Source organism: Pelodiscus sinensis, chromosome 2 (genome assembly GCF_052426305.1).
Source record: "Pelodiscus sinensis isolate ZL-2025 chromosome 2, ASM5242630v1, whole genome shotgun sequence".
Classification (NCBI taxonomy): Eukaryota; Metazoa; Chordata; order Testudines; family Trionychidae; genus Pelodiscus; species Pelodiscus sinensis.
This window is the reverse complement of record NC_143053.1, coordinates 80072320-80085369: the sequence shown is the minus strand read 5'-3', so window position 1 is coordinate 80085369 and position 13050 is coordinate 80072320. Positions and strand designations below refer to the sequence as shown.

The window sequence follows — 13050 nt, the reverse complement described above, 5'->3', positions numbered from 1 at the left end:
GTCACCCCTGCAGAGCCAGGCACAGAAGAACACTCTTACTTTTAAAGTAGTGGCTCCTGCCACCTGGCCCAGCTGCCGGTCTCTGCTGCTCACGTTGGCCAGAGCATCGCGCGCTCCGCTTCCACGCAGCCCGGCACTCCCCTAGCGTGGTGCCCGGCAACTACTCCCTCCTGCCCCCTCTTCACTAGACTCTGTGGCACTCCTCCACCCCTGCCAGACATGGCAGGGGAAAATTGTCCCCGCCGGGCTTCCATTCAGTATTTCATGTTTCTTTTAACCGGACGGAGCCCCCGAGGAGACGCAAATTTTTTCAAGAAAAATAACGGATCCAGCTGCGACCCCCATGTAAGTTGGTCGCGACCCACAGTTTGAGAAATGCTGCCTTAGGTAGTTATTTTCCATTTTGTAGGTGTGTGCAATGATTATTCCTTCTTAATTGGAATACTTTCTATTTGTCCTTATTGAATTTCATTCTATTTACCTCAGACCTTTTCTACAGTTTATATAGGTAATTTTGAACTATAATCCTATTTTCCAAAGCATTTGCAACATCTCCTAGCTTTATATCATCACAAACATTAGAAGTGTCCTCTTTATCCCATTATCTAAATAATTGATTAAGATACTGAACAGAACTGGTCCCTGAACTGATCTCTGTCAGACCCCACTCCTTATGCCCTTCCAGCCTGACTGTCATCCATTGAAAACTACTCTCTGAGAATGGTTATCCAACCATTCATGCACCCACCTTAACGTAGTTCCATCTAGGTTGTATTTTCCTATTTTGTTAATGAGAAGGCCATGCAAGGTTGTTATAAAATGTCTTACTAAAGTCCAAATATACCACCTTGACTGCTTCCCCTTATCCACAAGGCTTGTTTTCCTGTCAAATCTATCAGATCTGTATGACAAATTTGTTCTCTACAAATCTAGGTTCATTATCTTTTCTGATACAGATGTTAAGATGACCTGTTTGTAATTTCTTCAGTTGCCTTTATTTCCCTTTTTATTGATGGCCACTATATTTGCTCTTTTCCGGTCTTTTAGAATCTCTCCTATATTCCATGACTTTTCATACAAACAGGCAGTCCCCGAGTTACGCGGATCCGATTTATGTCAGATCCGCAGATACGAACTGGGATTTTCTCACCCCGGACAACGGGAGCGGTGGACGCAGCTCTGCCCCGGGCTTCCTGGAATCAGCCTCTGATCAGTTTCAGCAGCAGCTGACTTGGGGATGCCTGGGGTTCTTAAGTTGAATCTGTATGTAAGTTGGAACTGGCGTCCAGATTCAGCCGCTGTTGAAACTGATCGGTTTCAGCAGTGGCTGAATCTGGACGCCAGTTCCGACTTACATACAGATTCAACTTAAGAACAAACCTATAGTCCCTATCTTGTACCTAACCCGGGGACTGCCTGTAATAGCTAATGGCTCAGATACTTCCCCAGTCGGCACTCTGATTATTCTAGGTTGCATTTCACAAGTCCTGGTGACTTGAAGACATCTCACTTTTCTAAGTCATTTTTATACTTGTTCTTTTCCTATTTTAATTTATGAACCTATCCCATTTTCACTGACATTCACTATATTAGGTGTCCAGTCACCACCAAACTTCCTGGCGAAAACTGAAACAAAAGTCATTAAGCACCTTTGCTATTTCCACATTTTCTGTTATTGTTTTTTCCACTTCGTTGAGTAGCGGTCAGATGGTATCATTGGTCTTCCTCTTCTAATGCATTTATAGAATGTTTCCTTATTACCTTTTATGTTTTGCTAGTATGAGTTTGTTTTGTGCCTTGGCTTTTCTAATTTTACCCCTGTATACTTGTGTTATTTGTTTATATTCATCCTTTGTAATTTGACCTAGTTTGCACTTTTTGAAGACTCTTTTTTTTTTTTTTTTTTTAGATCATTCAATATCTTGTAATTAAGCCAGGGTTGTCTCTTGCCATACTTCCTATCCTTCCTACACAGTGGAATAGTTTGTTCTTGTGCTCTTAATAATATCTCTTTGAGAAATTGCCAACTGTCTTAAATTGTTTTTTCTCTGAAATTAGCTTCCTATGGGATCTTACCTACCAACACTGTGAACATGCTCAAGCCTTCTAGAAATCCATTACCTTTATTTTGCTATTCTCTTTCCTACCATGTCATAGAATCATGTTGATCCTTAGAATCAACTAGTTATTTTGTAGAGGTTTTTTTCACTTTCACAGGTGGCAGGCAAGAATATTTCCATAGAGGTTGACACCAGGGAGTACTCATAGAACCAAGTGACTCGTTCATCACACACATCTCTCATGTGACTAAACACTGGAACGGAAAAATGGAAACTGAGGCTATTTCCAAAGTAGGGCTTTGCAAACAACAATGCTGCTTCCTAACTGATGGGTCGGCTTTTAGAATGAGCAATAAATTATCTCTGGACAAGAGAAAAGGCACAAGTTACATATTATGAATGATTTTTAAAGTTCTCTTAACTGAAAGGACAATTCAGCTTTACAGTTGTGTTAAAATGAGTATTAAAAAGTAATCTATGTTTTCTTCTTTTCATTTTCCAGGATTACGATTGAAAATATCCAAACTGAAAAAGGAAAGGTGTTTGTAAGTACCTACCTATATTCCATACATATATTTCATAGGGAAAAGTTTTAACCGGTAATAAAGTGTAATTCCTACATGATGAGTTGAAGATTTGAGGATTGATCCTGCAGATTCACTTGGGTAGCAAGGTGGAAGTTAGTTATATACATATATAAAATTTGCAGAAGCTGTAACCTGAACTACAGTTCTCCATCATTCACATGAATAGCTGGTGATACAGTCTCCCATGGTATTTCTAGTGTGCCCATCAAGGATGTTAATTCAAATATGAAGAAAAAAAAAGAAAAAGACAACCTTATTTTTTAAAGTAAGTTCACTTCTGTACATAATGAAGGAACTGCAAGTGGCAGAACTGTGTTTTAAAATTTTGTGCCTTGCAATTTACCTTTTAATACTGCCTCCACTAAGCTGGGTCATACATAGTGATTTGTATAAAGAACTCCAGGCTGAAGGCGTATGCACTCCTCTGCTATGCAAAATTTAGTTTTACTCTTTTTTAAACAATATTGAATATGGCTTATTTCACACACAAACTAGAGAATGTTCATTTTAACCTATATAATAGACGTAAACATAATAAAATCCATGTACTACACTTACACAATTAAAACAGCTTGGTTCTAGGGCTCCCTCCAGATTACATAATTCAGTTAAATGCCAAATCCTATGGTAATTCAACATGTTTGTAAATGTTAATTCCTGATTTCAGGAGTGGAAAATGAAAGTTTCAAGAACTTGACTGCATTGTACATAGTATATGCCACATAAAAAGATAATTTATTTGATGTATTTTATAGTTTTCTTTCTGTTTTGGGGGCAAAAATTTATTTGGATTAAACGCACTAAAGAAGCAAAGTTACACTATTCTAGCTAGTAATCCGAATACTCCCTATGTGTAATGTGGCCAAGATATAAATTCTTAATTTTTAATACGCAACGATATTACTCTTAACAAATAGTGGTCTGTATTCAGTTTCTTCATACTCTTCTAAAACAAATTCACACATGTACAATGTGTAGTTGTGTTAATTAGTTTTTCCACTGTTAATTTCAGCCACTACATTTTTCCTAGTTATGCCATTTTGGATAAATAATTCCTCTCCTTCCTTTGTAGTTACATCTTTGTATACTTTTTAAACAGCTATGAACCCTTCCCCACATTATCCAAATTTACTTTTTAGCATCTTTATTAGTCTTCCAGTTATATATTTGTACAGTGATAATTCCTACAGGTGTCATTTCTCATCTGGCACTTTTATGATATTCACGTACATAGTGTATGTATATCACTATGATACATAAATAGTGTGTATCATTATGGTATTAAGGATCTTGGGAGATGAGGGCAGCTATCCATGCCCATTGTGCACCAATGCCCTATTGAATGGAATTATTACTTCCCTTTTCTGTGCTGTGAAATCTCTACTTGTATATTAATATTACATTGCCATGTTGTGCTTCCTTATTACATTGTGAATTCACGCTTAGTTTGCTGCCGACTTTCAGAATTACTGCTTTTCAGGTATTTGCCTTCTATGCCCTTTTGTGAATTTGTTACTTGATTTGTAATTCCCCAGATCATTCACTTGCATTTTTCCAAATTAAATTGTTTGGGTTTTATCTATAGGTCCCCGTGCATTTGTCTTATCCTCACTGTTGTTTGCAGCTCCTATAGAATTGTAGTGGTGTGTGCATAAAATGGTTAAACACAACCCTCTTTTACTTATAGTTGTCATTATCCTTTCATGCTGCCGTGTGTCAGGCATTTCCATTCTCTCACATGTTCCGTTTTCTCAGCTGAATTCTTATACATCCGTCTGAGCAGGTTTTCTATGTTTTGGCCACCTGCTGAGTAGTCATCTGCCTAATGTCTGTCTTGCATCTCCCTTTGCTGGATCAGGACCTGAAAAAGGAAGCCAGGAGGACTTAGCAGTGATATTTGAAGGTGTAGGCAAGGTAGCATCACAGGATAAGCGATGCATTATCCTTAAATACCCACATCTGTGGCCCGCCCATCCTCCCTCCCAGCAGTTTGCATCGACTATTTGATTAGTCAATAAGGGTACCTCTGCCTTTGAAGTGTAGCAACAGCCCACGGCTATTGCTACACTTCAAAGACCAAAGCGCTGTGGGGAGCACAGAGCCAGTGGGGGACTGAAGCAGTCCCCCGCTGGCCCCATGCTCCCTGCAGTGTTTCAAAGCAGCAGTGCCTCATGGAGCCCAGGGTCAGTCCCCAGCTGACCCCAGGCTCCATGCAGCGCTGCCGCTTTGAAACGCCACAGGGAGCACGGGGCCACACTCCACATGGCATTTCAAAGCGTCAGCACTGCATGGAGCCCAGGTCAGCGAGGGAGTCCCCAGCTGACCTTGGGCTCCACACAGCGCTGCTGCTTTGAAGCGCCCTTTTCTCTTCTCCTCCCCCCCGCCTCTTTCTGATAGAAGCAGCAAGGGGCAGGGGGACAACTAGTGTGTTGACTATCCAATAAGCATTTGCTTATCAGATGGTCGACTAGTCAATTAGTCTTTCACATCCGTAGCTTAAATATCTTGAAAAATCATATTAAACACCTTCCTTTTTATTTCTTTTATGTACAGCTTTCAAAAAGATAGCTAGGTGAGTTTCAGATCCAGTTTAAATTTGTGATATTAACTGGTGATGCTGTTACTGACTTAATCCTGTATATCCTGACCTGTTTCTATATCCATGTAAAATGAAAAGTTTATTTTCTTGGGCGGTTTGGTCTCTTGAAGATTTGTAGTATCAATGCTATTTTGTTGTGATTTAATACATACCAAACCAAATGGTGTAATTATTGTTTGCTGGAATCATTCTACAAGTACCACATTGTAGATACAGTAGCCTTACATAGAGGATTTTGTTTACCCTGATACTTTTGAATAGCTGAGGTTTAATATTTCAGACTTGATAACTAGCCTGACAATAAGCTCCTTATGTTATACCCCGGTTCAGTGTTGGAGCTAATGATCTTGTAAATGCAGGGTCAGAGACTATTCATTACAAAGACTAGCTTCATAGCCAAATTGTCAGTCACTTTTACCAAGCAGTACCAAAATACCGAAAACTTTTTTCTGTTCCAGGTAACTAAATACTGAGTTTTAAAAGGAGATGGTTGAGTACCTTTGTATATTCTTTTAAATATTTTTTATGTAAAACAGAATTCAAGTCTATAGTTTGATAATTTAAAGGTAACCTATAAAGGACTTTTAAATATTGGATATGTTCCTTTTTTGCATGTTTATGAATTTGATAGATTAGAAGAGACCATCATGATCATCTAGTCTGACTTCCTGTACACTGCAGGCCTTGAACCTCACCCACCCACTCCTGTAATAGGCCCACAACCTCTGGCTGAGTTACTGAAGTCCTCAAATGATTGGAAGATTTCAAGTTACAGAGAATCTACTGTTTATACTAGTTGAAACCTCCAAGTGACCCATTTCCCATGCTGCAGAGGAAGATGAAAAACCCAAGGGTTTCTGCCAGTCTGACCCACAGGAAAATATGGTGATCAAGTGGACTCTGAGCATGTATACAAGACCCACCAGCCAGAATTCTCTGTAGTAATTTAGAGCCCTCATCAGCTAATGTTCCATTACCAGCCTTTGGAGATATTTGTGTCTAGCAGTGGAAAACTGCTACTTCCAAATTAGGCAGTCTCATCATACCAGCACCATCATAAACTCATCAAACTCAATCTTGAAGCCATTTAGGACTTTTGCCCCCATTATTCCCCTGGGGAGACCGTTCCAGAACTCCATTCCTCTGAAGAGTCATCTTCATCTAATTTGAAGCCTAAACTTGGTGATGGCTAATTTATATCCATTTGTTCTTGTGCCAACATTGGCATTTAATTTACATTATCCCCATCCCTGATATTTGTCTCTCGCATGTGTTTATAGAAAGCAGTTGTGCTTCCCTTCCATCTTCTTTTGGTTAAGCTAAACAAGCCAGATTCCTGAATTGCATGGTCTTGTACTTGGTACTATTAAATTTCATCTCATTTTTAGTACTCCAGATTTTAAAGTCATCCAGGTCTTCTTTTATGATACTCTGTATTGGCAATACCTCCTAACTATGTGTCATCTGCAAATTGTATTAGCATACTCCTACTTTTTGTGCCAAGGCCAGTAATATAAATGTTAAATAATATTGGTCCCAAGACTGATCCGTGAAGAACTCCACTTGTAGCCTCCCTCCAGCCTGACAGTTCACCTTTCCACATGAGCTCTGGTAATCTGCCCTTTAACCAATTCCTTATCCACCAGAAAAATCTGGGTAGTACACTGAAGAAGCAAATTCCTTTCACATTTGTGAACATCAATCCCTACCAGTCCATCAAAATCAAGTTGTAAAATGAAATTGGAAACATGTAACAGGACAGCATCAACTTGAAAATTGTACTTGTTTAAAAAACCTCCAGAACACTGTATTGAATAATTACAGGTAACCCTCAAGATAGCAGAAAAAGTTAGCACAAATATTTATTTTATTTACGTTGTGCATTTGGCAGCAGCTTATTTTTATTCGGATGTATTATTTCCTTCCATAGTCAATCTCTGCTTTCCTTGAATAAACTCTTCTAGCCATTATTTAGAATATAAAGAAGTGTTAGGGGAGGATTGTTTTTGTTTTAAAATTAGCTAAATGTTTTCAAATGTTACTGAGCACATAGATTTGATTGTGTTTAATACTTTCAAAATGTGTTCTCAGGCTGTGGTCAATACTAGGCTCTACTCTAGAACCCATGAGAAGGGTAGCCTCTCCCACCCAAACATGTTGTGTTGCAGGGTAGGAGGATGCAACATCCATCATAGAGGGAACAGGGTGGCAGGAGAAACCAAAGGATCATTGAGAATTTAATATCTCACCTGGTACTTTGATTTTATAATGTTCTAATCCTTGGTGCCATAAGACTTCCCTCTAAATACTGCCTGTTAAAAGGATTTAAAAGAGAGAACAAGCTCAATAAGTGTACACAGGCTACCACTCCAGTGAAAAAGGGGTAGGTTCATAAGCTAAAATAGGAAAAGAACAAGTATAAAAATTACTTAGAAAAGTTAGATATCTTTAAGTCATCATGGCCTGATGAAGTGCATCCTAGAATACTCAAGGAACTGACTGAGGAGGTATCTGAACCCATTAGCCATCATCTTTGAAAAGTCATGGACGATGGGAAAGATTCTAAAAGACTGGAAAAAGGTAATATAATGCCCATCTCTAAAAAAGGGAAATAAGGATAATACAGAAAACTACAGACTAGTCATCTTAACTTTTGTGCCTGGAAAGATAATGGAGCAAAATTAAGGAATCCATCTGCAAACATCCAGAAGATAATAAGGTGATAAGTAACAGTCAGCGTGGATTTGTCAAAAACAACCTGATCACTTTTCTTTGATAGTGTAGCAAGCTTTGTGGACAAAGGGGAAGCAGTAGATGTGATATACCTAGACTTTAGTAAAGCATTTGATACAGTCTTCCATGACCGCCTTATCAGCAAATTAGGAAAACACATCCTAGGTGGAGCTACATTAAGGTGGGTGTATAAGGGTATGTCTACACTACAAAGTTAGTTCGAACTAACGGATGTTAGTTCGAACTAACTTTCATAGGCACTACACTAGCGCTCCGTTAGTTTGAATTTAATTCGAACTAACGGAGCGCTTAGTTCGAACTAGGTAATCCTCATTCCACGAGGATTAAGCCTAGTTCAAACTAGCTAGCTCGAATTAAGGGGTGTGTAGCCCCTTAATTCGAACTAGTGGGAGGCTAGCCCTCCCCAGGTTTCCCTGGTGGCCACTCTGGCCAACACCAGGGAAACTCGTCTGCCCCCCTCCCGGCCCCGGACCCCTTAAAGGAGCATGGGCTGGCTACGGTGCCCGTGCCAGGTGCAAGCCTGCCAGCACCCAGCCAGCAGACCCTGCACCTGGCACGGATCGAGCCACCCACCCGATGCTCCCCAGCCCTCCCCCTCTTCCCAGGACCAGGCTGGTGGCGCCCGGGAGCTTGCCCGGAACCGCAAGAGGCAGGCACCCCCTGGGCTAGTGCGGACATCGTGGACCTTGTCCACGACCTCCGCGCTAGGCACAGGAAAGTGGCCGGCTAGGGCAGGAGAGCTGCCAGCCTGGCCACCCAGGAGCAGGTGCGCAAGAGAATCAAGGGGGTCCACTGAGACCCCCAACCCTGAGCCCTGAGCTTACAATGGCCGTCCTGGGTCAGACCAAAGGTCCATCTAGCCCAGTAGCCTGTCTGCCGACAGCGGCCAACCCTAGGAACCCTGGAGGGGATGGACCGAAGACAGTGACCAAGCCATTTGTCTCGTGCCATCCCTCTCCAGCCTTCCACAAACCTTGGGCAGGGACACCACTCCTACCCCTGGCTAATAGCACTCCATGGACCCAACCTCCATCACTTGATCTCACTTCCCTTTAAACTCTGTTCTAGGTCTAGCCTTCACAGCCTCCTGCAGCAAGGAGTTCCACAGGTTAACTCTTTGCTTTGTGAACAACAACTGTCTCTTACTAGTTTGAAGCCTGCTACCCATTCCTTTCCTTTGGTGTCCTCTAGTCCTTCTTTATGGGAACTAATGAAGAACTTTTCTGTATGCACCGTCTCCACCTAACTCCTGCTTTTAGAGACCTCTATCCTGTCCCCCTTCCGTATCCTCTTTTCTAAGCTGAAAAGTCCCAGTCTCTTTAGCCTCTCTTCATATGGGATCTGTTCCCAACCCCTGATTATTGTAGTTGCCTTCCTCTCTCCCACCTCCTTTTCCCAGTCTCCCCCAGTTTTGTTCAATAAAGACAGATTCCATTTTTGAACACAATTGTCCTTTATTTTGTACATCAAGAAGAGGGGCTAGGGAAGGGTAAGTGGAAGGAGGTGAGGGAGGAATGGGGTACGCGCCCCCGATGGGGAGGACTGGGCTGGCTCTGCGGGCTTCTGGGGGTGGAACCTCTCCTGCAGCCCCCCAATTGCCCCGTCTCCCCAGATGGCAGCCTGCGGCAAGTGCAGCCGGTCTGATGGCCGAGTGTTGTGATGTACCCACTGTGGGTACTCCGGGCAATCCAAGCCAGGACTGCTTTGCAAGCGGGGCACCCCTGAGAATTGTCTGTCCGGGGTGGGGGTCGGGACCCTTTAAGCACAGCCCTCGGCTAGCCTGAGACAGCATCTCCACGCTCTAAGTCCTCCTCTGATGCCCTGCCGGCACTGCTTCCGGCCATCCTTAACCCCGGTTCAGGGTCCACTTAATGTGGACGCGCTAGTTCGAATTAGCAAAACGCTAATTCGAACTAGTTTTTAGTTCTAGATGCGTTAGTTCGAATTAGCGCTGTAGTGTAGACATACCCTAACTGATTGGATAACTGTTTTCAGAGAATAGTTATAGCTCAGTCATTCTAGAAGGGCATACCAAGTAGGATTCTGCAGTGATCAGCAGGGATGTGACTGACTAGTTGACTATCTGATAAGCAAATACTTACTGGATAGTGAACATACTAGTCGACTAGTTGCTTCCCCTTTCCCCCATTGCTGCCTCTATCAGAAAGAGGCAGGGTGGGAGAAGAAGAGGGGGTGCTTCAAATCAGCAGTGCCACGTGGAGCGCAGGAACAGACCCTTGGCTTCACGTGGTACTGCCACTTTGAAACACCGCATGCAGCCTAGGGCCAACTGGGGAATGGACTCCCAGCTGGCCCTGGGCTGCACATGGCATTTCGAAGCGGCAGTGGTGCGTGGAGCTCGGGGGGGGGGGTCAGCTGGGGACTCCTCCACTGACCCTGGGCTCCGTGCGGCACTGCTGCTTTGAAACGCTGAGTGGAGCCTCAGGCTCCCCACAGCATTTCAAAGCAACAGTGCCGCTTGGAGCCCCAGGTCAGCTGGGTATTCTGAATCCCCAGTTGACCCCGGGCTCCATGCAGCGCTGCAGCTTTGAATTGCTGCAGGGAACACTGGGCTAGTGGGGGACTGCTTGAGTTGCCTGTTGACCCCGTGCTCCCCGCAGCACTTTAACCTTTGAAGTGTAGCAACGGCCCTGGGGAGTCCCCAGCTGATCCCGGGCTCCATGCATTGCTACCACTTTGGAATGCCCTGGGGAGCCTGACTCTGGGCTCCACACAGTGTTTCAGTCCTCAGCACCACATGGAGCCTGGGGTCAGCTGCTGCTTTGAAAAGTCGTGTGCAGCCTTGAGACACCCCAACTGGCCCCAGGCTGCACGCAGCTTTGCAATGCCCCATGGAGCCCGGGGTCTGGCCTCAGGCTTCAAGTGGTGCTGCCTCTTTGAAGTATCTCCTCTTCTTTCCCCTCCTTGCTGCCTCTATAATATAGAGCAGTGATCCCCAACCTTTCATGGCTACCGGGCACCCAGGGGCGGGGCCGCTCACGCGCCATGATTCCAGGGGTGGGACCACCCATGTGCCGCACGCCCGGGGATGGGGGCCACCCACACGCCCTGAGCCCAGGGCCGGCACCGCACATGTGCAGTGTGCCCACGGCGGGGGTCACCCACGCGCCCGGGGCCAGCAGCACACATGTGCTGTGCGCCGGGGATGGGGCCAGCCCAGATGTTTCGACGGGTGCACATAAATGCCCCAGCGGGCACCACGGAACTCGCGGGCACTACGGAACCCGCGGGCACCACGTTGGGGACCACTGATATAGAGGCAGCAAGGGTGAGAAAGTGACTAGTCGACTGTCCCGTCAACTATCCAATAAGCATTTGATTGTCGACTAGTCCTTCACATTCCTACCCTGATTGTGCCTCACCTGGAGTCTTATGTCCAGTTCTGGACACCACGTTTCAGGAAAGATATGGAGAAATTGGAGAGGGTCCAGCGAAGAGCAACTAAAACGATTAAAAGGTGTGGAAAAAAACATGACTTAGAAGGGGATGTAATAGCAGCTTTCAAGTACCTAAAAGGGTGTTACAGGGAAGAGGGAGAAAAATTATTCTCCTTATCCTCTGATGATAGGACAAGAAGCAATGGGCTTAAATTGCAACAGGGAAGATTTAGGTTAGACATTAGGGAAAAACTTCTGAACTTTCGGGGTACTTAAAAGCACTGGAATAAATTGCCTAGGGAGGTTGTGGGATCTCCATTATTGGGCAGGTTACACAGACAACTGTCAGGGATGATCTAGAGTTGGTGCTTGGTCCTGCCGTGAGTGCAGAGGATTGGACTTGATGATTTCTCAAGGTCCTTTCCAGTTCTAGTGTTCTTTGATTCTATTCAAGAATGGGTAACTGTTATTATTTTATATCTGAGAATTCAGTAGCTTTCATATTAGAGTCAGCTGTTCATCTTTTAATGAATAAGATAAAATAGTAAAAAAATTAATTTGTTTATATATGGAAATTGAATGTTTTGTTCTGTTTACAAAGTGCTTCAGTCAGCACTTCCCACCCTATGCTCCTTTACAGTGCTGAGATCATTCTGTTCCATGATCCTCACAGCAAAGAAAGAAGATAAATTTGTTTTCTATTATTCTTAAACTAAAATATATTTCTACACTACTGTTTTTATATGAGTCACCCAGATATTGACATATTTTGGAAGAATGAGGGAAGGACAATTGTGAATTGTGACATACCACACTTACTCTTCATCTCCATCTACCCCACCATCTGTTTGAAAAGTTATTGTAGAAAAGATTTGCAATGAATGGAAGCTGTTGTATTTTTTATTTGAGGTCACTAAGGCAAATTACATCTTTTTCATAATAGTAAGCAGTTGCTGGCTGATATTTGTATCTCAACAGTGATATTTGTTTCACAGGTTAATGTTTATGGACTCTGTAGTTTTAAAACACTCCATGTTTAGAAAAAAGGATTGAACTCTAGATTTTTCCAAGTATATAGCATAAATTATAATTTTCCATATTTGTAACCCCCGTGTATTTTAGTTCTGGAGCTTGATGTGGAAGTTCACTTTGTTCTGTACTATGAAGAAAATATAAAGTTTGTCTGTAGTTAAACTAATTATTTAAAATATGCGGATGTGCATGGTTTTATTTTTTTTAAATATTTGCAAGGTTGCCTTTTACCTTTACATCCTTCATGAGGTACTTGCCTTTGTTTTTAAAATAATCTTAATACAGGACTTTGGAGAAGAGGAGGAGACTTGGGTTGGTTTCCCCCAACCCTTCATTCTGATCTTCTGAGGGGTACAGAAGGAAAGCTTATCACCTAAGGCCCTTAGTGGGGACAGTATCTCCTGAAGACAGTTGGAGGTGTTCCTGGGGAATCAACCCCCAAGTTGCATCCCTATAAGGCTTGTCAAAGCCTTTAAAAGCTTAATGAGGTTTACCAGGGTCCCTAGGAGGATTTGTGAAGAGGCTTAGGAACAGCTCAGTACTGCAGGGAAAATAAAGGGAGAAGCGCTAGCACATCTCTTGACTTCTGCAGCAGGTGAACTTTCTGTTTCATTGTAGCG

At 43.1% G+C, this 13050-nt stretch overlaps 1 protein-coding gene across 7 annotated transcripts in view; it reads left to right on the top strand.

Annotated features, from left to right (window-relative positions):
* RBBP8 (RB binding protein 8, endonuclease) overlaps positions 1-13050 on the top strand; it is a 110938-nt gene that overhangs the window by 27522 nt on the left and 70366 nt on the right. For all 7 annotated transcript variants that reach the window (XM_075920885.2, XM_075920886.2, XM_075920887.2 and 4 more), the window contains one exon: positions 2563-2605. In XM_075920885.2, coding sequence (XP_075777000.2) covers positions 2563-2605 — 43 coding nt within the window. The remainder of the gene's footprint in view (positions 1-2562; positions 2606-13050) is intronic.